Here is a 22,002-nt window from a genome sequence, read left to right as displayed (position 1 = left end):
ACTTTAATCTTTATCATGATTTAAAAAGTCCAGAAACATGTATGACTAGATATGTATGTCCAAAGTTGAGAAAGTGTAAGAATAAAATACATTAAGTACAGTGTAATAAAATACAGTAAGATAAATAAAGAAATGTGGCCTAATAACAGTCAAGACTGTTTCACAAGGTCTTATCTGCCACTTCTTGGTGGCCTTGGTGAAAATTACAGCCTGTCCATTTACAGTCCATATTGCGCATACATAGCACATTAAGAGCCTCATTATATCTATTTCAGACCATATGGACCTGGGCTGAGGTGGGTCACTGCAGGGCCAGCCTAAGCTGCTCTCTCTAATTGCAACAATTATGCCATCTTCATTACAAGGGGCATTTATGGAAAATGGTGCCACGGCCCCTCAAGATTGGTGTCATAGCACTCTGGACTACAAGAGTTCCAAAGAGATGTGCCCACACAGAGCCCAAAATGTGATCGTATCCCAGTTATTCTGAGCTTAATGTGACATAGAAACGTTTTATGGATCAACATTTCAAGCTTATTTAAAAAAGAGTAAAGCTCTTTAAATATTTTACTGCGTGATCTTGTACCCTAAAATTGATCAGTTATAGACATATAAAGATTCATGAAAAAATATTTGAGTTCGATTTTTATCCAGCTTAATTTATTAAACCTGTTCATAAAACATGCCTAGACTTGTTCATGATTCACGCTGAAAGGTCCGTTGAGGAATTGAATCGAATGACTCGTTTGATGCTAGTTCACTGACTCACTGAAAAAAATGTATACAGAAACGGGGGGTGGGGGGTGGGGTGTTTTAATAGCAAAATGTTAACACATGTAAACACAAAGGTCCAGGTTTACGCCCTGTTTTTGACTGTTTTTAACACAGTTTTATTTTAGATGTGCATCAGAACCACACAAATCTAAACATGTATAAAATGTTGTGCACGGTATATGAACATTATAACGGCCTTGTAAATTATATGACTTTGTTTGAATTATCTGAATCAATAAACTGAGGCAGACTGTTTGAATGAACCGATTCCTGTAAACGAGTGGATCTTCTCTTTCTGTTTTGAACGGCAACTGCACTATCCTGTGATAAAGCACGTGTACGTGTTGTCCCGCCTCTGTACGTTTTTTATTGGTAGTTGAATATGAAGGACGTGCGTATTCCTGTTTTCGATTGGTTGCTTTCGATTTCGCGGGACTGTCAATCATATTCAGGAAGTTGCAGTCGAGTCAATTGCAGAACTGAAACTGTTGATAAACTGATTTTAAATAGAAATTCGGCTGCTGTATAATATTTTGATTTCTTATTGAGTACTAACATACTTGTATAAGAAAGCGCTATTGTAATTTTTGGTGTTTTTTGTGAAACAGAAGTTAAATAAGACTAACTTAATGATTTAACTTTAGTTAATCGTATTTAGTCGTTCGGTAACGTTTTAAATGAAATTTTAACATAATGCCTCCAAAGAAATACACACTACCTCGTCCACTTCCAGATGGATGCATTTTAACGGATTCAGAAAAGAAGAACTGGCGCATCGGGAAAATGATTGGAAAAGGAGGATTTGGGCTGATTTATTTGGGTAACGTTATGACTTTATTCTGCATGAATGTGTTACCATTTCAGTTTCATTTATGACGTGATGACAGAGTAATTCAGGGCACACCATTTGTTAAGTTTAAAGAACACTATGTTTAATTTTTTTTCTCAATTGAAAGAAACTTGCTGACTAAAAATATCAGTGCTTTTGTTTTGACTCAAGATGGACACACAGTAATGCATTTGTTTAAGGCATTTGTCAAAAAAAAAAAAAAGCTAAAACTTAAAAAAAATGTCCCCATTGAACTATGGCCTAATGCTAGTCTTAAACCCTTAGCCAGCCGGGTGAAAGAGTTGGTTATTATTTTTTTCTCTCAAAAAGTGGATTTTTTTTCAGTTATTCGGCATATTTTCTATTTAATTGAGGTTTAAAAACTGCATTTTAGTAACATTTTAAGCACTGTTTTTTTTTTTTCGAATGATCATCATAACCACACTTTTTTAAGTACCAAAAACATTCCCTAAATATTTCATAAAAAAATATGAAAATAATAAAATAAAAATAAATAAATAAATAAACAAATAATAAAAAAAATACAAATATATTACATCACATATCATTAGGAAAAAAACAGGAATCTGTTAAAGTTCTAAATTAAAAACTAGCCTATTGTCATTTATTAGGCAAATAAAACTGGCCAGCACATTCAACTTTCCTAAGTCAGAATTTGGGATGCCAAAACAGGATTCCACTTGGTCCTAAAGCCTTTTTCTATGGGTTATTTACGTACTGTAGATAATTATTTTTGTTACAATTTATTATGGCATAGCAGTCAAAACAGGGAAAAAAATAGCTGATATATGGGACAAATTCTGGACCTTTGTCAGTGAGGAGTGGGTCTTTCGTACCACCCAAAGCCCCCTGACTATGGGCCTGCTGAAACTAGAACTGTTTATGTATCTTAACTGTATATATAAGCATTGGATAGCTCTAATTTTTCAATATTTTACAGCTTCTCAGGATGTGAATGTCCCTGTTCGAGATGATGCTGATTTTGTGATCAAAGTGGTAAGAAATATTTTTATCAATTTATGAAGTATCATTAACAACACTATAAATAGACCAAAAGTCTCCACTCCTACTGATTTATACTGTATGTACATTTCCAGGAATATCATGAAAATGGACCTTTATTCTCAGAACTCAAATTTTACCAACGGGCAGCAAAGCCAGAAACTAGTAAGATATTTTGATCCTTTTTTAATTTAAATTCTGTCAATATTCTGTAATGGAATTTCTGTTGTTATGTAAGGGGAAAAATCCATAAACACTGATTTTATTATTGCCAAAGGAGGTAGAAGCAGATGCAGCCTTTGGAGTAGTGTTGAATGGAAATCCTGAAGACCCCTCATCTTCATCTGAGAGTTCTCAAACATGGAGTGCATGTCACTGATGAAGTGGCTATAGATGTAAATTAGCCTGGCTAGGCGAATTAATAAACCAAAGCAAACATGCACCTCTGTGGTCGTTAGTGCAATCCCAGCTTGTTTGAGCTCTAATTCAGAGAGAGTGACCAAATTGCTGATAATGATGCTGGTTTCTCCAAAGGGCCCCTGACCACCTGTCAGTCTGGTGCACAGCCAGTCAAGACAGATTTCCTTTCTAGCTAGGCTGGAGGAAATGCTTTTTTTATGTGTGTGAAAGATGTGTTTACTGTATATCAGTTATGTGTTTATAAAATATGTGCATATACATAAATGTTTTGCCAAGACATTTTTTTTTAAATTCTGAACTCAGTGAGCAAATGGATGAAGTCAAAACGACTGGGTTTTTTGGGTATCCCAACTTACTGGGGTTCTGGACTGACTGAAAGTAACGGAACAAGGTATGAGATTGACTTATTTTATTATTTGCATTTGTTATTATTATTATTATTATTATTATTAATTATTGATTGATGGACATGGATGCAATACATATGGTACATGCATGGATACGTACACATTTGTGTTTGGGATCAGTGTAAAAGCTGTTTCAGAATAGTAAATTAAATATAAAACAAATAGTTCTGAAAGTAATTTTTGATCAGGTGAATTTTAAACTCCTAAAGCAAAAATAATTACTCACACAAATATATATTTTCCAAAGTTGTATATTAAAGCATAAAGATGGGATGTTGTTTAGCAAATGTAAACAATCAACCTTTAATAAAAAGTAGTCATTCAATTTAATTGGTGTCTGACACATTCTGCTTTGTATTTGAGCAGTATCATGTGTAATTCATGTAAAACAGTTGTTGAGAGTTCAAAATCGTTACTTGAGACACTTTCTGTACCCAATCACGTAGTATCACCAATCCATTTGACATTAACTACAATAAATAGAGTACATACATATTTTTGTCTGTATTCTAGGACTTTAGTGCAGTTATTGTATACGTTTTAAGTCACTTATGATAATTTTTTGCGGGTGTAGGTACAGGTTTATGGTAATGGATCGGCTGGGTACAGATCTGCAGAAAGTGTTAATAGATAATGGTGGACAACTGAGGAAGACCAGCGTGCTACAATTGGGTGTACTAATGGTGAGACAGTGCTGAACTTTTTACATTTAGATGATGGTTAAAGCTGCTTGTTATTTAAAATTATTTCTGTACTGATGTAGCATTTACTCATATTTTCAATTAGCCTTTTGTCATTTGCTTGTCATGTATAGTTTTATTATTATTATATTTTAAATTATAGTACTTACTTTTGTTTATACTATTTGTCAATGGTTAAACAGTTTAAAACATAAAATAAAATGAGATGTTATCTGACTTCCTAGGTTGTCTGTGAAAGCTTGTAGTCATATTTTCATGTAAAGGACTATAGGATGTAACAGTATTGTCTGGTCTATGTCACATGTCATAAATGCTTAAAATGTTCAAGATAATGTGGTATTCTGTACTGTAAAGTCACCATCTTATATTCAAAGTTGTGTCGTACATAACCAGATCTATACAGAGAGCCCAAAATCATTCATTGTGTAATGAAGCTTTAATAGTGCAGTTACAATGCCATTGTAACTTAAGTTATTAAAGATAAATATATCATTTAAATTACACACAGTTTTATACAGCAGTTCAACAAAAAACAGGTTAAATGGATTCAGGCAAATCCAGAGTGAACGTGTGTGTACCACTGCATCTTATTTTTCTTTAATCAGTTTTTTCAGTAAATCATTTGAGCCAGTGATTCAATTATCCGTTCATACAGACAGTCACTTTCTTTGTAAGTTTGTATAGAACAAATCCTTTGATAATGATTCTAATTAGTATTATTAGGGCATTTAGTTACATCTTTCTTAATCATGAATTTGTTCATCATGTCTGCTGTTTACTTAGGGTGCTTTCACACCTACACTTTTGTTTCGGAATGTATCTCGTTTGCCCAGTTAGCGCGGTTCGATTGGCATATGTGAACAGGGCAATCGCGCTCTGTTCCGCGCCAAAGTAATTGCTCCGAGATCGCTTGAATGAGGTGGTCTCGGCTCGATTGAAACGAACCCTGGAGCGGTTCGATTGCAGTGAGAAAGCGATCCGAGCGCGGTTACATCACAGTGTTTTATGGATATGTAATAGGCTTACAGCTATATGAAAAGAGAATTATGAGTAGGGCGGGAAGTTTCGCGAGTCTCCGGATACCCGCAAACGAGTGATGATCTCCCGGTAATCTCGCGTCTCCCTCCCGGTCCTCAAATAGGCATCGTCGCGCAGCCTTCTCACCCCTCTCCACCGCGTCTCTCTTCAAACACGTCGCGCAAGTGCACCCTGTCAATCACCACCAGACCACCACCTCTCCTGACAGCTTAGCTGGACGCTGAAAAATAAACCCTGAAACTCTGACCAATGCGAGGAGCTCGCACGTGACTTGTTTTAGCTCTTTTGGTCCGATTAGAAACTTTGCAGTGTGAAAGCAAACCGCTCCAAGAGCAAAGAGCAACAATGTAACAATTGTAATCTCTGTTTCGGAACAACTGAATCGATTCACAGGTGTGAAAGCACCCTTAATGTCTACTGGTTTTTGCTAACATCAAGCCTTTTTCAAATCTACATACAGTAAATTCCCTTTCAGCTTTAAGTCTAAACTTTTTCATTTATTTTCATTTCAGCTTTATTGCAGTTAACAAAAGCAGTAACAACCTCACTATAATTTATGAACACACTGTTACCATCACCAATTAATGTTTTAATATGACTTCAGTATATTTAGGGGTTTGATTTAGCACACATGTAAGCATGAAAACACAAACGTTATTTACCTCATTTTGTAATCTAGTGGATTTTGAGGATACCTTAGTTGCATTTGCTTAGTTTCCGGCTATCTTGCATCCATCTCATCTGCCAGTAGTCATTACAGTAGGTCATTATGGGGTTACTAAATTATTCATGTTAACCTTCCACTCTGCCACTTTGCCCCCAACAGCTGGATGTGCTGGAATATATTCATGACAACGAATATGTCCATGCTGATATTAAGGCTGCCAATCTCTTATTGGGATACAGAGATCCAAACAAGGTGAGCCTAAATGCTCATCATCATTACAACCATCAGTAGGGACATCTTAAATGATTGGTTTTCATTTTGAGTACATATTAACTATTTAGTTGCTGCATGTTTTCAAAAGAGCTTTTTATCACTTTCATTGATCATCTGTTAAGACGGCCAGCCAGCATCGATGACATTCAGAGCTTCACTCTTGAGTATAATCAATTAACTTTTCAGTATGTTGTCACAACTTTAAAACTGACCCCCGTTTCCTGGTGCTTTGCACTAATATACCATATGTAGTACAGTAGAATAGATTCAGTTTGAAAGAAAATATCATTGTGATGATTTATGCCGACTTTATCTCCTGCAGGTGTACTTGGCTGACTATGGTCTCTCATACAGATACTGTCCTAATGGCGAGCATAAAGAGTACAAAGAGAACCCCAAGAAAGGACACAATGGCACTATTGAGTACACAAGCATTGACGCTCACAAAGGAGTAGGTAATGTGAAATCTGTCATTTATTTTCTTTTTTTCCTGACATCACAAGGAGAGAAATCTATGCTATTAAACACAAATGTCTTCCTTTTTTTCAGTTATAGTTAACAGAATTGGTGTTTGCAACCATTTTATTTCTAGAATTTGAAGTATTCACAAGTGAAATGGGTCATTCAATGCTAAAAAAAAATGTTAGACTGGACTTTATATCTGTTAGGCATGTAAAAAGGGAACAAAGCTTTTGAAACATATCAATTTAATAAATTTTGAATAAAGATTACAATTTTTTTAACATGAATTAATTTAATAGCCACAATTAAACCAGGAATATGCATTAAGGAAGTAAATGAGGTCAGTTTAAATTACAGCGCACGATATTGGGAAAATCAGACATTGCAATGCTTTGTTTTGCTGCTGTATATATTGCGATATGAGTACAATTTCACCAGATGACTTACAGTAAATAGCTCTATTTGGTAAGAATTTAGATACATAAATTGAATAATCAAATGTAAGATAGCACTACATGGTATCTTCATTTTATAAATAATTCAATAAATAATTTTTTTATTAAAGTTTAAAATTGTACATTTCCTTGTGCCTGAATGTATTAAACTCTCTTGATATACTCATACAGTCATAGTGCCTTAAAAACATGTAAATTATAAACATTTGCTCCATTATGGTAAAAATCTCCAATGACTCCATGTTCTGAACTGTGGCTCCTGGTACACTATAATCCTGCAATGTGACTATTGCGGATGCACACAATGCGATATCGATGCTAAAACGATATATTGTGCAGCCCTAGTTTTAATTCAGTTCAAATAATACAACTAATAATACAAGTATGAATTCACTAGCTAAAATTCTTAGCTTATAATGGAGTCCTTTTTATGTAGCTGGGACTTGTCAGTATCATGTCCTTAACTCCGGGTCACGCTATTGGAAACACATTAACTTGTAAATTGTGTACAGTCCTTTTTATTGGATATTGATTGTTCTAGCCATGCTTACTTGGGCAGACTTAATTCAAGAAATCCCTAATTAGTCAAAGTCATAACCTGCATCTTGTATGCATTTACTATTAATTAAAGCTTTGATGTTTTGTTGAACTGGGACTCAACGCCAATATCTCTGCCTGCATTGGCTGTAGGATATTACTGAAGTTCAATACTGAATACACAATAGTAAAGCTTGCTAATAGCCATGTTTCTGTTGCTGTTCATTTTGTAAGCATATAGAAAATAGACAAGATGCCCAGTCAGCAGAAAAAAACAATAATTTACAAAGTTTATTTTTTATGATAATGGGTAGTTTATTTTTTATTATTATATTTTATATATTTATATTACAAATTTTTAATATATATATATATATATATATATATATATATATATATATATATATATATATATATATATATATATATATATATAATCTATTTAGATAAATTTTGTAAGATATGAATAAATATATTTTCATTATAAAATTTTAAAATAGTTTTGCAATGTCAAAATAAACTGAATTAAACGACTCAATAATATTTAAAATATATATATTTATTGAACTGGATGATATGTTTCTCACTTCGAATTGAGTAGCACACATCAAAATATATATCGTCCTTCTAAAAATAAGAAGGTAATCTCCTTTGAGGAGATTACATTTGTGAATCCATGGCATCAAATAGTTAAACAAATCATTTTTAATGTAGATGAAAAAAAAAAAAACATGCTTAAATATTTTTTAAGAAAAAGAAAATGTGACTACATATGTATGTGTACACAGTCACATGTCTATTATTCCTGTTAGTGATATAAAAGGAAAAAGAAAATACATGACTCTCAGTAAATTCATAGCTTGGGCTCAGTGAAACACATTTTTTGATACATCAGAAAGTAAATCATGCTAAGGTTCAGACTAAGGTCTGGAGGCTTTCAGACAAGACCATGTTCTTACCTGATACAATTTGTTAACTTCTCATGTACAGGATTCTACATATGGTCCTGATTCCGTCTTACTGCTCTTTAAATGTATGGCCAGTTGTACTGTGTAAATCACACTACATATGGCAAGTGATATAACACTTGAGAGTTTATAAAAACACCTACCCACCAACTCTGGAGTTCATTGTCCAGGTCCCGATCTACTCCCAAACCTAAATTCAATGCAGCAAGGCCATAAATTTGACAAAGATTGTTTGTGTCACTATCAAACTCTGTGCTGCAGACTGAATCGACGTCACCACACTGACTGCCCTGACAGAAGATGCAGACAGCTGTTGTGCTGGTCATTAGCATCGTCTGCCCTGTAGATGAATGCAGATTGCAGTGTTTCTTTTCTTTTGGCCTCTGGCACCCCGTGTAGCTGTTGATTTGTTACCATGGTGAGGAGTGCAGAGACGGGCACTTCGTGTCCCGCTGAACCCCGTGCTAAAGGCCTAATTATCACCTGTAGGGTTGAAGTGAGCCGGCTGAAATTCAGGAGGAGAGGTTCAAGAGTTTGACATGGCGCTTTGGATAATCACAATAACAATAGGCCGTAATTATGAACAACAGCTTCTATCTGATGGAAGGTGTTGTTCTCAGGCTTGAATGCATCGTTCTTTTGGATGGGCCTTTTTTCTAAGTGAATCGGTGTCAGGACTAGGCCAGGCAGCCCACCCCTTCGACTCCCTATTACAGAGAAGTACAAAATGTTTACAGAGCACGTCTTATCTTGTGCTCTTTGGTCTTTAGTCAGAGTTACCTTTTATGTGGCACTTAAGAGGCATTTTCTCAAGGTCACCAGTGAGGGATGTTAAAATCTTTTCTATTAAATTGTGTGTTTGCTAAATTAGTTTGGTCAAGGTTGAAGAAAAATAAAGAAAACCTATAGACGTGGCCTAATGGTGTTGCTGGCTAGCGGGCAGGGAGGCTGACTCCGTAATGGGCATGGCAGGATCAATGATGGTCATGGATTTAGGCAGAGATTTTCCCTTTTGATGAATGCAGTCAATAGGTAATTTCTCAGGAGATGGACTGCAGTTACAGTATTGAGTTAATACACTCTCTAGGCACGAACAAATGATGTGCCTTAATTTACCTTTATTGATGAAGTTGGAGCTTTTCATGAAGGTAAAAGCTTAAAGGGAGGTTAACTCCCGTATATGAGAGAAACTGACAAAGCCGTCCCATTCAGATTTAAATATACGGGCGAACATAATTCATTGAGGGTTCTTAGTTTAAAGTCAAGACATAATTGGTCAGTCTGACCCAAAATGTATTTTAGTTTAATAGCTGGGATCTGAAATGAATATTTCATATCTGCTGCTGTCTATCTGCCTAGACTAATCAGTTGGTTGAAGTGAGGCCATTTAACACTCAGTGCTCAAGCAGATGCCTTTGTAGTAATACTAGAGCAGTGTTGTTAAAACTGGACAGGGATAGATTCCCATTTAGGCTTATGTAACTGTGAATTGAGCTCTGTTGGGCTTATTCAAAAACCTCGCAAAGACAACTAAACTAGATCCAAAAGTACTATTTTCTTCTCCTTCTGATGTTAAGTACAATTGCATGGATTTTACAATTTATGTTGTTTACAACTAATAGACAATTCAAATAATGCCTAATGAAAAGTAGGGCTGAGTGATGTTGTGTTGCACACCACACCATAACATAATATAAAGTGACTTGTGTAGTCAACCTTATAAACAGATGATGTTTGTGGACTGGTGAACATGTACTGTATATTAGGGATATCACAATGCTTAAAATCAATACCAGTCGGTACAGAAATTTTGAAAACGTCCGTTTCCCGCAAACATTTGAGTGCTGTAGAGCATGCTCTTAAACACTGCTGATTTGCCATTGTGTTCACATGCTCAACAGAAATTACTGTGATTGGCCGTGAAGGTAGTCAACTCACTGAACTCACCGCTGTTTACAGCGTGTAATTCATCAGCGGATATACCAAACCAGCTGATCAACATGACTTTGAAACCCTCCAGTGTCACAGTATCTGTGATTAAACCATAGACTGTACAAGATATGAATGTAGTATCCATGACATCACCTATAGGTTTCCGAAGAGCACAAATGAAGCTACAAGTAGGCGTGGCCAACCATCGCCATATTGTTTGTGTCGTCGCACCGACCATTGGTGACCAAATAAGAGCAAAGAGGCGGAGCTTCAGATGTCTGCTAGCATTTTGCTTAGACTGGCTTTTCTTTGGGAGAAATGCTTAATACTTCATTACCTGCGACTTGTTTGTGTTCTGACTACATGCGCTTGATTGTGTACTATATCAATAAATTGTTTAGTCTTTTAAAAAACAATGTTATAAGACTTTGAGCCACTAAGCATTGTTCTTAGGACGTTTTTCTACAGGAGGAAAACGCGAATTACTTTCAAATACTTCAAATAAAGTCTGTGTTATTAAATGCAAGGCTATTTATGAAATCCAGGCATAACACTGTATGAAAATGTTTTAAATGATTGTTCTATAGCCTACAGCTAATCAATCTGTGAGATTCTGAAATGCCTTCAAGTTCTAAAGAAAATTATAAATAATAAATTATCTTAAGTAAATCAAATACATTTATAGATATTGTATATAAGATAATAATTTCACTCACCTGGGAAATGGAGGTTACTTGAATGGTTTGTGAACACAATTAAGTGCACACATTATGCTATATCATATGATAATTGTAGAAATAATTCCAAAATGCAATTGACCGTGTAAAGCCACATAAAACAAAACAAAAAGAGCTCAGCGGCTAATCAGCTGGTGACTTGAGGGTGACCAGCGAGACCTGCAGACGTAATATAACTTAATAAAAACAAAACGGATGAGTTATAAAAATACCCCCCCCCCCAGTTAATATTAGCAGTAATATTAGCTATATGCACCAAAACCATCTTTTGTACCAGGCTGTAAACATGTTTTTATTATGTGTAAAATTCGCCAATTTAGCATTGCAGTCAATGGACATCTGGAGTTCCTGGAGCAAGCCCCCAAAGGCGATTGGATGCATTGCAGTTTCAGTTACTTCCGTATTGGCTTCACGAGAGAGAGCAGGATGTTGCCGCTTGGGTTACACTCAGTAAACAGCTGTGAGTTTGGTGAACTGATGACCTTCACGGCCAATCACAGTCATTTCCTTTAAGCAAGTTAACACAATGGCAAATCAGCTGTGTTTAAGAATGCGGTCAATAGCACTCTAATATTCACAAGAAATTGACATTTTTAACATTTCAGTACCAATTGGTATCAAATTTCAGTATCATGACAACCCTAATGTATAGTATAATTAATGTGGTTTGATTCATGAGAAATTCTTAAAATATGATACTATTAAATTTCTGAAATTATTTAAACTTTTTTTTTATGAAGCAAAAACAAAGTGTTGTTTTGATTAGTTAAAAAAGTGCTTTGGGAATCTGAAATACCGTGCACTCTTAATTTTAGAGTAAGATATGCAATGATAAATAAGCAAATGCAATATTATAACTGCAACGTTTCCTAATGAACTGGGATTGAAATAATTTAAAAACTGAATAAAGAGGTTCAGAATAAAAACTTATGAAATAATAAATAAATAAAAGAATAAAATCTTGTGAATCTGTATTGATACTAGCTCAGTGGAGAAAAATAATCTATTTTAGAATTTATAATAATGTGATTATCATGAAAGATGAGGTGACTATAAGAAGTTTTTAGTTTACAAAACACATTTACACTAGATGGCAGTTGTGTAATGTGCTACGGCAGAGGTGGAGATGAAGGAGGTCTAGGGAGCACACACTCCCAAGCTCTTCTATTAGGGCCAGAGGAGACCCCACGGAATCCAGAAACATGTGGAAACTATTTGAGCCCAGACATTTATTTCTTTGTTTTACTGCTTGGCTCTCTGTCGGAGAGAGTGTCGGGCCGGGCCACAGGCTGTCTGGATCATGTCAGAGGCCGTCAGGATCAGGTTCCTGGACGAGTCGCCAGACCAGACGAAGAAGGAGGGAGTGTGAGAGCGATGTGAGGAGTGCTGGTGGGAGGAACTGACCTACTCTTTCAACTCTTAGCCCCTCTTAGAAAAGCCCTGTTAGCCTGTTAGGCTGGCCAGAGCACCAGCTGAGAAAACAAAATACTTCTCTCAATCACCCCTCCCCCTCTGCCTTTTTTTTTTATAAGGGCATATTTCAGCAACCAATGGACGGGTCATTCAATCAAAGGGTCTTAACTTACTTCTCAACTGACACTCAACTTCTTTTTCTTATCTTCACTTTCTCCAACAGCCGCATCCCGGCGAGGAGACTTGGAGGTGTTGGGCTACTGCTTGCTTCACTGGCAGTGTGGAACTCTGCCCTGGCTCCCTTCTCTTAAAAATCCAGCTGAGGTTCAGGAGGCCAAGGCCAAGTACGTACCCCTTTTCACCACAGGTCTAGACCTTGAACTCTGTTGTGTACAGTGGCTGCTGATCAGAGCATTTTGTGCTTGTTCAGCCTGAATTATTCCTTCACAGCTGCTTCGTTAAGCCTTAAAACTCTACTAAAGGTGTATAAGAATACAGATTTTCTCTCATGCTTAGAAATGTAAGCTCAGCTTTAAAAGGATCTTCAGATCTTCAGAAGAGAGAATGACAAGTTCTTCACAGTAAAATATTAACCATATGTTATGTATTTCCATTAATCGAAAGCAAAGAGGTGTTTTCAGATGCATTCTCACAACAAGACCTCTGGATAACCTTTCCTCTCATCATCTCTTAACTGCAGGTTGATGTCTAACCTGCCAGATTCTGTTCTGAAGATGTCTACCTCCAGCTCAAGCATGGGTAAGTGCGCGTGAGTTTGCAGGCCATTTGCATTGATCAACAAGGTATGGGGCAGGGACTTAGATTCCTCGCCATCCCCACAGGCACAATCTCCTTGCCTCTCCTTCATCAACGGACTCTAGCATCCCTGCAGTATCTTTTCCCCCTCCACAGGGAGCGAGGGCACGTGCGTCTTCTGAAAGGGGGCTTTGTGATCTATGATTATGATGAGGCCTTATTCCCCCAACCTTGAGAGGCTGGCTGCAGCTGGACCAGAAAGATAAGACCTCTAACATGCATCAAGGCTGCGCATGTGGTATACATTCAGCTGGGCTGCCACAAAGAGAATGCGCACCAGCATAGCACTGCATCCAGCATATTTATTACAGTGAAGAATGGAAGGTGCCCATATTAGACACACATTTGTGTTCTCGTATGAACAGAGAGGCCCTTTCACATTGTGCTTCTGCCACCGTCCATTTGTTAGGAAGATGTGGTTTTTGTTCCCTTTGGAATGAAAATTAAGTCTGCAGATGCAGGTTGTCACTTGGCCGGACATTCGTGCGTGCTTTCGGTTAGCATCTAGGTCAACTGCAGGATACATCAACATAAAACATGCACACCAGCACAGTTGGGGTTTATCTGTGAATTATGCAAATAAACAACCACAATCCACCTCCACAGTAGTCCTCACTTGTGTAGTTTTCCAAAAAGGATACATTCGGGATATATGATGAGGTGTTTCTAAAAATCTGTCCTGCTCAACATTTGATTATTAAGAATTGTTTTCTGAGTATTAAATGGATAGTCCAACCAATAATTCTGATTAGATTCTGTTATCATTTACTATCCTTTAATGAAATTAATGAAATCTTTCTTCTATGGAATACGAATGACAACATTTGATGACAGTTTTATTTTTTGTATAAATTCTGGTTTTGCATATTCAGATGTCTTTCTTTCTGTCCCCCTACAGAGATTGCCCAGTTCCTGTCCAGAGTGAAAGACCTTGGCTATAATGAAAAGCCAGACTACCAGGCTCTCAGAATGGTTCTGTCTGCGACCGGGCTGAAGGGCCCATTGGACCTCTCCAGGCAGAGAGCTTCAGAGACGGTCAGGCCAACTACACAAAGGGTGAGTGTGAGATGCTTTGGCACAACAGCCCAGTAGTCTTAATCGAGACCATATGAGCTGGGGCTGGAGCATTCAGAGCAGCCTGTGGGCTGCGGCAGATTTATCTGTCTGGGAGAGAGAAGGAGATGCTCAGGTTTGGGAACCCTACTCTGACCCTTTCCCAGCTACACTGCCTCCCACTCCTGTTCAGAGCAGTCTGACTGGCCTATTGGCAGCGTTGGAGTTGGACTGAAATGGTGCAAACCAGAAAAAGGGAGATTTACACAGTGGTGACAGACTCAGAGTTACTGAAGGCCCTCAGCCTGGGGCCACAGCTCAGTGCAGTGTCAAAACCATAGAAGAGAGCCATTTAATTAAAGCACTCTTATTTATTGCAATCACGTGCAGGCTTGTATTTCAACGTGTATGTGCATTCAAAATGGTGCCTCTGAAAATCCACCATGTCAGATTTCTGTGCTCTATTATGCTGGTGAAAGACAAGAATGGCACTTTTCCTCTATAAGGAGAATGAGATGGTGAATCTTGACCGTGGTGTCATAGGTTAACCTTTGCTGACCTTGCCAAAAGGCTTATTGGCTCTCAAGAGGTCTGGAGTGGAGAGACCTTAATTCCTCTGGAATCACTTCACAGTTGATCACTGCCAACTTGAACCGCTGAACTTCATGAACACCCGAGCAACCCAATTTGGGGCTGTTGAATACACACATTTTGCAGAGGCCAAAAGATCGGCATTTAGAATTGCTTCTCATTTTTCTGAAGCTGTCCAGCAGTTTGATCTGTGGTCAATAGAGAAGGCTCAGTGTTGAGGATTTAGAGAAGGTTTGATAAATACCCTCAGTGTTTAGGGTGTCATTTACACGCTGATATTGAAACCACTCTGCACAGTAAGTAATTCAGAGGACCACCTGCAGAACACATCTCCATTCTGCAGTTTTAGATTGACCTTTAAATCTTACTATTGTTTTATGAATTAAGCATGAATCATAGAAATGGTGATTTGAATAAAAAATATAATTGTAGGTAGAATGAGACATGCACATGAATGATCTGAGAAATTGTATTGGAATTTTGCTTGCATTTATTATTTTTTTTTAATGTGGGAAATTGATGAACTTGGGGTGCTTTCACATCTGTGATTCGGTTCATTTGGTCCAGACCAAGGGCTAAAAAATGATACAATGTAGTTTTTCCTTTTCACACCACACTGATTGCTTTGGTCTAATCGAGTTTAAAAAGAACCAAAGCAGTCATATGACAAAATCCACATCGCTCATTGGCCAGATCTTATTGAACTCATTTTCTAAACTGCTTTTCGATTGGTCAGAATTAATGTGCGGGAAAATGCCAATGGAACTCCTGCAAGTAAACAAACCGGCAGACACAAAATGTCAGTTTTAATGTGGAGTGACTGTGCTGGCTGATTGTATTCCTGGTCATAGTATACTATATTGTTTGTATACATCACTTTAGACAAACTATGGATTTCGAGAATGAAGTGCAGCTGCAGCTGGAAAACAATGTTTTAATGCATTGCATACAGCAAAGACGCATTACAAGTCACTTCAGGAGGAGGCGTGAGTTAATTTTGCTAAACTGCAACGAGTGGAAATATTAATAACGATCCATCAGGTAATGTTCTCCCCTCTCACTCTTTGTTTAAAATTGTTGGTAAAGCTCTGTCAACAAATATTTTTGCCACACCCCATAAGATGAGACAGCACATTAGACTGCGGCAGCTGGATGAGTCCAAAAAGGCACAGTCCTTTTTAAGGTTGGGTCGTTTTATTTCGAATCATGTTCTCTTCACTATCAAACCGCTCCAGAGTTCATTTGAACCGTACTGAGACCACCTATTCAAGGAGGTCTCGGTACGCTCTTTTGGTGCATACTAGAATGGGATAACTACATTCACACCTGCCCAAACGAATCGTACCAAAAAGGAAACCAATGTCTATTTTGATTCAATCTAACTAAATAAGGCGGGTGTGAAAACACCCTTAAACACAATGCAAGAACTGCGTGGGTAAATCTTTTGCCGCTATGCAAAATTCTTAGTCAAATAGATTCCTATTGATACTATTATTGATATCAGCAGCAAAAAATAAACAGCCTTTCCAACCATTACAATTCAAAGCCCAAAATATTCTTAACCAATTCTTACTCTGCAACAATTTGTCCACTGTGATTTTGACATTTCATCAGTCGTCTTCATGGATGTAACCATCCACATACAGCCAAACTGTTTGTCCATGCATGCAGACGATGTAATGACAATGTATTTGAAGATGATTATTCAGACAGAATAAGTCCACTAGGTGTTACTGCACATACTGTATTTGTTTATCCATTTTCGAAAGTGCAGCAAAAGAAGTATAATCATCTGACTTTAGGACACAAAGTTTGATGACTGTGTATTTTGGATGATAGTTCATTTGGATGATAGAACATTCTAACAAAGCAACGTGACTTTTTAGTCTTAATTCTGATCTTGACCACCCTATATTTGGCGCAGATGGAAAGCATCAGTGTCACCAGCAAGGACATTAAGATTTGAATCCCCTTTTCTTTGTAGTTCTATTTTTCTCTGTGGTTCTGTTCATCTCCTTCTAGACGACGTAGCTACAGATCCCTTTGAATAAAAGCTAAAACAACACCATCAATGTCCCCCTCGTGTCTCAGCTCTCCTGAAACCACGTCAGGCAGCGTGAGGCCAGCAGCTCCTCGTGTCACTCCAACACTCCTGGAGTTTATTTTGCCTACAGCTGACCTCGCTGGTGATCTGTGGCCAAATTTAGTTTGGACAGTTGCCACCTTAGGGAGAGCAGTAGATGCCATTAATCAGGGCAGGTCTTCTCCTCTCAGGATTCAGGTCAAGGAAGGAACACCGAGTGCACTCTTTCTCTCTCTCATGAATGCTCGGAGACAAAAGCAAGTAAATTTCTGTCATCTAATTTAACTTAACCTCCCACAGGCCGCAAGCCAACCCAAGACTACAGAGAAAAAAATGGGGAGATCAAAGCCTGCGGTGACAGCGGAGGAAATTGATGAGGAACAGTTGGGTGTGTCATCACCAAACAAAGTCTGGAGGAAGACCAAACCACGGACACACAAGCAGGTATAATTCAAAAAAACATAACTGAATGACAGTTTCCCTGAAAAAAGGCAAAACTTTATATGTACTCATATTATTTATGAAACTAGCATTATTCAAACAAATTAAAAAATGTAGAATGACATTTGTATACATGCAGTATTGAAGTCCATATGGCACATTATGAAGAAACTATTTTATGGACCACAGGTCGAGAACTGTAGTTTCAACCACACAAGTTTGCTATTCTGTGAATGTGAAGTATAGATTTGGGAAAAACCACATTGCTGAATGTTTTTGGTAATGACAGAACCGTTGTCGACTAATGATGCTTTTAGGAAATCCACTTCTGGTTGAAAAATGTTCTGCAGAGGCATGCCAAAGTCCCAAAGTCTCGGTGACCATCTTTAAACACTTCTCGGGTGCAGTATGCTCTGTCTAATTGAAACATCAAATTCTCCAAAATTGCTTGCCAAGCTAGCTTTTAATTAAATGTAGTATTAGGAATCACTAATAAAATTACACAACAACTGTCTCTTAAGTTTAATTTCTAAACGTTTGAATCACACAAAATCTGCAGAATCCCTCTCCCGGAGACTCAATATCGATCGCTGATTGGCTCCTGTACCAGAAGGCGGGCCTTCATTCAAAATATTGACGTTACACTTTTCCCCATTCAAAAATATACGAGTGACACGTCTTGCGTATTCTATAAGCTGTGTCTTATTTCAGAGGCTGCATCCTTTGAAGTATGCAGACTTCAATGCTGAGTCCTTCGAAGTCTATATAAGCTGAACCAAGCATTTTGAAATGAGAGGATCTAGCCTACAGAGGACAGATCTCATCACCTAGCAACCATAACAGCTGCTGTTAACAAGCCATAATAAATTTTGTTATGACTTTTTTGAAAGTGATTTTAAAACTTATATTAAGCATTCTAAAAGCAAAGCAAGGTTTACAGAAGCTGGAAATATATTTCCTTTGATCCATACATGTATACATAAAAGTCATACTCTTATTTTTTACATGTTTACGCCTGTTTCACACCGCAAGCGTCAGCGGCGCGTGAGCAGAGCGTGAGCAGCGCGTGTGTTTTCGGCGTCCATGTTAACAGATTAGAGCTTTCATACCGCACGCAGCAGCAGCGCGTCAGAGCGAGGCGTGAGCGTCGCCGAAGCAGCAGTGCAGCGATAGTTTCGTCGCTGGGTCTATTTTTGATGCGCTGCTCACGCTCAATTAAAGTGACAGTGCATTGAGAATGACCAAAACACATTGAATGACAGTAAAAAGTAGCAATTTTACCCAATAAATGCGTTAATAATGTCAAATGGTTTATATATATAGTCATTCAAATGAACTTAAAACGATTAAAAATGGCAACAAACATTTATTTAGGCCCGAACTACAAAACCAAATGTAAAAAATTTTAGTATCAGTTTTGCTTAAGTTGCACACTAGTGTTGTAGGAGAGGGGAAATGGAATATTTACGGGATTTGTAGTCCATAGCGCAGTGTATTGTGGGTAGTGTAGTTCGACACGCATGCTGGATGATGTGAGCTCGCTGTGTTCTGTGCAGCTGAGCAGAGCAAGAACGTTTTAATCGGCTTTGTTTTATGTTCACTCGAGTTATTCCTACAGGGAGCTGTTTGCACTGTGAATCTCACAACACGAAAATAAGTAAAAGAATGGCATGCATTAGTTACTTTTGTCCGTCTCATCCTCTGCACGAGCATGAATTAACGAGCTGTAATTCTGCCGCTGGACATTACTGAAGCGGAGAAAGTAACACTAGTTTGATCATGTATAAATATCATTATAACTATATTGTATAAATATGATTATAACTAGGTCTACAGCAACCTGATAATCAAATAACAAATGACATGATATCACAGGTGATTGTCCTCTGACTGTAGACACTTCTCATATAAGTTAGCTTGAGAAGCATACAGTACTATTTGATCTATAAAATTTGTAAAATAAACATTTGCAGGTTAAAGAAACAGCATAGGAGGGGCTTTGGTGCAGATGAAAAGTTTAAAAAGTGTATTTGTATATAGAGAGACATGGGTAACTAGATAGAATAGACAGAGATAGGTTGATCTCTGCAGCAGCTGCCGAAGAGCTGCGCGCTGCAGACGCAGCTGGTGTGAAAGGCAAACGCCTGCGTGCTGCTACTGCTCGACATACGCGCTGCTCACGCTCTGCTCACGCGCCGCTGACGCTTGCGGTGTGAAACAGGCGTAAATATCAAAGTAAAATAAAACCTAATGCAAACATTTAATTCTGAGTTAAAAAAAAAAAAAGTCCTGCCCTTATCAGTGTGCAATGAATCTCGGGACGTTCAAGGCCGCAAAGGATCCACCGCTTGTGCCCTTCATTACCTGGGAAACGAAGGACACATTTTCAGGCTGCATTGGAGAAAGTCCACAAATTCTTTTGAAATGCTACAGCCTCCGTCACGCCACGATGAAACAGCACCCTTCAAATGCATCCTTCAGAGGATGCAGCCTCTGAAATGAGACACAGCTATAGTCTTTGGACATGCATATGTGGAAAGGTGCATTTTTAAATGTTTGAACTATTAAAAACAAATAGTTATTATTATTTATAAATTTTAAGGTTCAAATAATGACTTGTTTTTCATCATGTTTTGCTATGTAAAAGATTAAACAAATTTAAGCATCTTTAAAATGATTAATTGCAAACAAACAATGAATAAATGCATAATATTACTAATACAAATGGATGATGCTACACAATTAGTGTTGAACTGAAAATGTATCTTGGTTTATAGATTTAATAGTACATTTGTATTAGATTTCTTTTAGATTAGATTTTAACTTGGCTATTATTCTAGCTGCTTGTTTAAAAAAAACAATTTAATATGCTGATGAAGTGCTCAACAAACTTCTCTCATTAGTATAAATATTGAAAAAAGTTGTGCCACCTAATATTTTTCTGGAAACTGTTATACTTTTTTTTCAGGATTCTTTGATGTTTCTCATGTACATACTAAATATTTAGTGCTGTCATAAAGTGGTTTTCTTCTTTGCTTCTTAAATGTTACAGAGGCCAGTCAGAACTGACACAGCTGCTAAAGGAAGCATCAGGCAAAACCCTATGCCCTGTGAAAGTGATGAGGACGTCAGTGATGAATATGAGCCCCTGCCTCCACGAGTTCATCCTAGAACAAGAGCAGGAACCCGGCAGAGACAGGAACTTAAACAAGTAAAGCCAGCAACAGAACACAAGCCAAATGCCAAATAGGCCACAGTCCTTCACTGATTTATTCTAACTGATGGATGTTTTAAAAGAGTCACAGGAAATGCAAAATTAGTTTAATGAATACGTTTAATTTATTTAGAGCTTTTTCTATGCTCAAAGCACTTTACAATCAACATAAAATATTTAAAAATATAACAAAAAATATAGTAAACAATGCAGAAAATTATGGATTCTGGCTCAGATGTATGTAGTATGCAGTGTTTATCGTTTGAAACAATAGTGTATTAACACATTAAGCCCTCATACTGTGTGAGAAAAATCTAACTTACTTTAACAACACAGGAAAAAAAGAATGAAGATGTTTATGAGGGCAAGACCTGGATGACCAACAGGAGACAAAACCACCAGTATGACAACCAACAAAACAGTACTCGATCAATTGATGACAACTATGCAGTAGCCAGCAGTAAAGCTGACTACTGGAGGAGTTGTACTAGCAAACACAGCTGGGAGAAAACACAATGGGACGAAACTGATGATGAGGATGAAGACCACTGGGGAAGTGATGTATGTGAACTGAAAGTTAAACGGAATCACAGAAGAGGAAGTGGATTCGGAACATCGATAAATCAGAGTAAATGGTCATTCAAAAGACTATTGACTTTCCTGGTTGTTCTGATATTAGCAGCTGTTGGTTGTTGGTTTTATCCTCGCTGGAGCCGTAATGCCACACAACGCTACTCTGAATGAACAGACTGTTGCTAAGCATTTCCTGTGACCATTTTCACAGTGATGGGCTGAAATAAATACATAAAGTATTTTTAGGATTTTTTTGGTACACTAGGAGTGGACTGTATGTTTTAACCAATTTAATTGAGCATTGGAATAAAATGACTTTCTTTACAGAGCTCTTGGTATATTTTTGCAATGGAGTGTAATATTACCTTGCTGCAGTAAGGACATTCTCCAAACACAATATTGAAGCTTTGGCGACTGGTTGGCAGACCTCTCAGCCACTGTGAAGACAAATATATCAAAATTAGATTTAGAAGGGTCCTATTATGCTTTGTGCACTTCAGCTTCTTTTAGTGCACGTTGGTGCCGTTTGATCTGGGCTGACAGAAAAAGTAAAAAATAAAGCATCAAGTTCCCTCTATGAGGCCATTTTGCCTAT

General features: G+C 37.5%; 2 protein-coding genes across 4 annotated transcripts in view; one reads left to right on the top strand and one right to left on the bottom strand.

Annotated features, from left to right (window-relative positions):
• The first annotated feature begins 1,207 nt into the window (after positions 1-1,207).
• On the top strand, positions 1,208-21,735 carry vrk2 (VRK serine/threonine kinase 2). 2 transcript variants are annotated; one of them, XM_087277747.1, is made up of 13 exons: positions 1,208-1,594; positions 2,565-2,620; positions 2,722-2,791; positions 2,904-3,437; positions 4,028-4,136; positions 6,019-6,111; positions 6,455-6,587; positions 12,860-12,980; positions 13,337-13,395; positions 14,351-14,508; positions 17,480-17,623; positions 20,673-20,831; positions 21,171-21,735. In XM_087277747.1, exons 4-13 carry the CDS (start codon positions 3,361-3,363, stop codon positions 21,576-21,578), a joined length of 1,461 nt encoding a protein of 486 aa, XP_087133873.1. In that variant the 5' UTR covers positions 1,208-1,594; positions 2,565-2,620; positions 2,722-2,791; positions 2,904-3,360; the 3' UTR covers positions 21,579-21,735.
• fancl (FA complementation group L) overlaps positions 20,937-22,002 on the bottom strand; it is a 27,385-nt gene continuing 26,319 nt past the window's right edge. For both annotated transcript variants that reach the window (XM_087277765.1, NM_212982.1), the window contains 2 exon segments: positions 21,773-21,844; positions 20,937-21,625 (listed from right to left, as the gene is read on the bottom strand). In XM_087277765.1, coding sequence (XP_087133891.1) covers positions 21,590-21,625; positions 21,773-21,844 — 108 coding nt within the window. In that variant the 3' untranslated portion in view covers positions 20,937-21,589.

The sequence above is a fragment of the Danio rerio genome, chromosome 13, assembly GCF_052040795.2.
Source record: "Danio rerio strain M-AB ecotype USA chromosome 13, GRCz13ab, whole genome shotgun sequence".
NCBI classification, from domain to species: Eukaryota; Metazoa; Chordata; class Actinopteri; order Cypriniformes; family Danionidae; genus Danio; species Danio rerio.
Note: the sequence above shows the minus strand (reverse complement) of the source record. Positions and strands in the feature narration are given on the sequence as shown.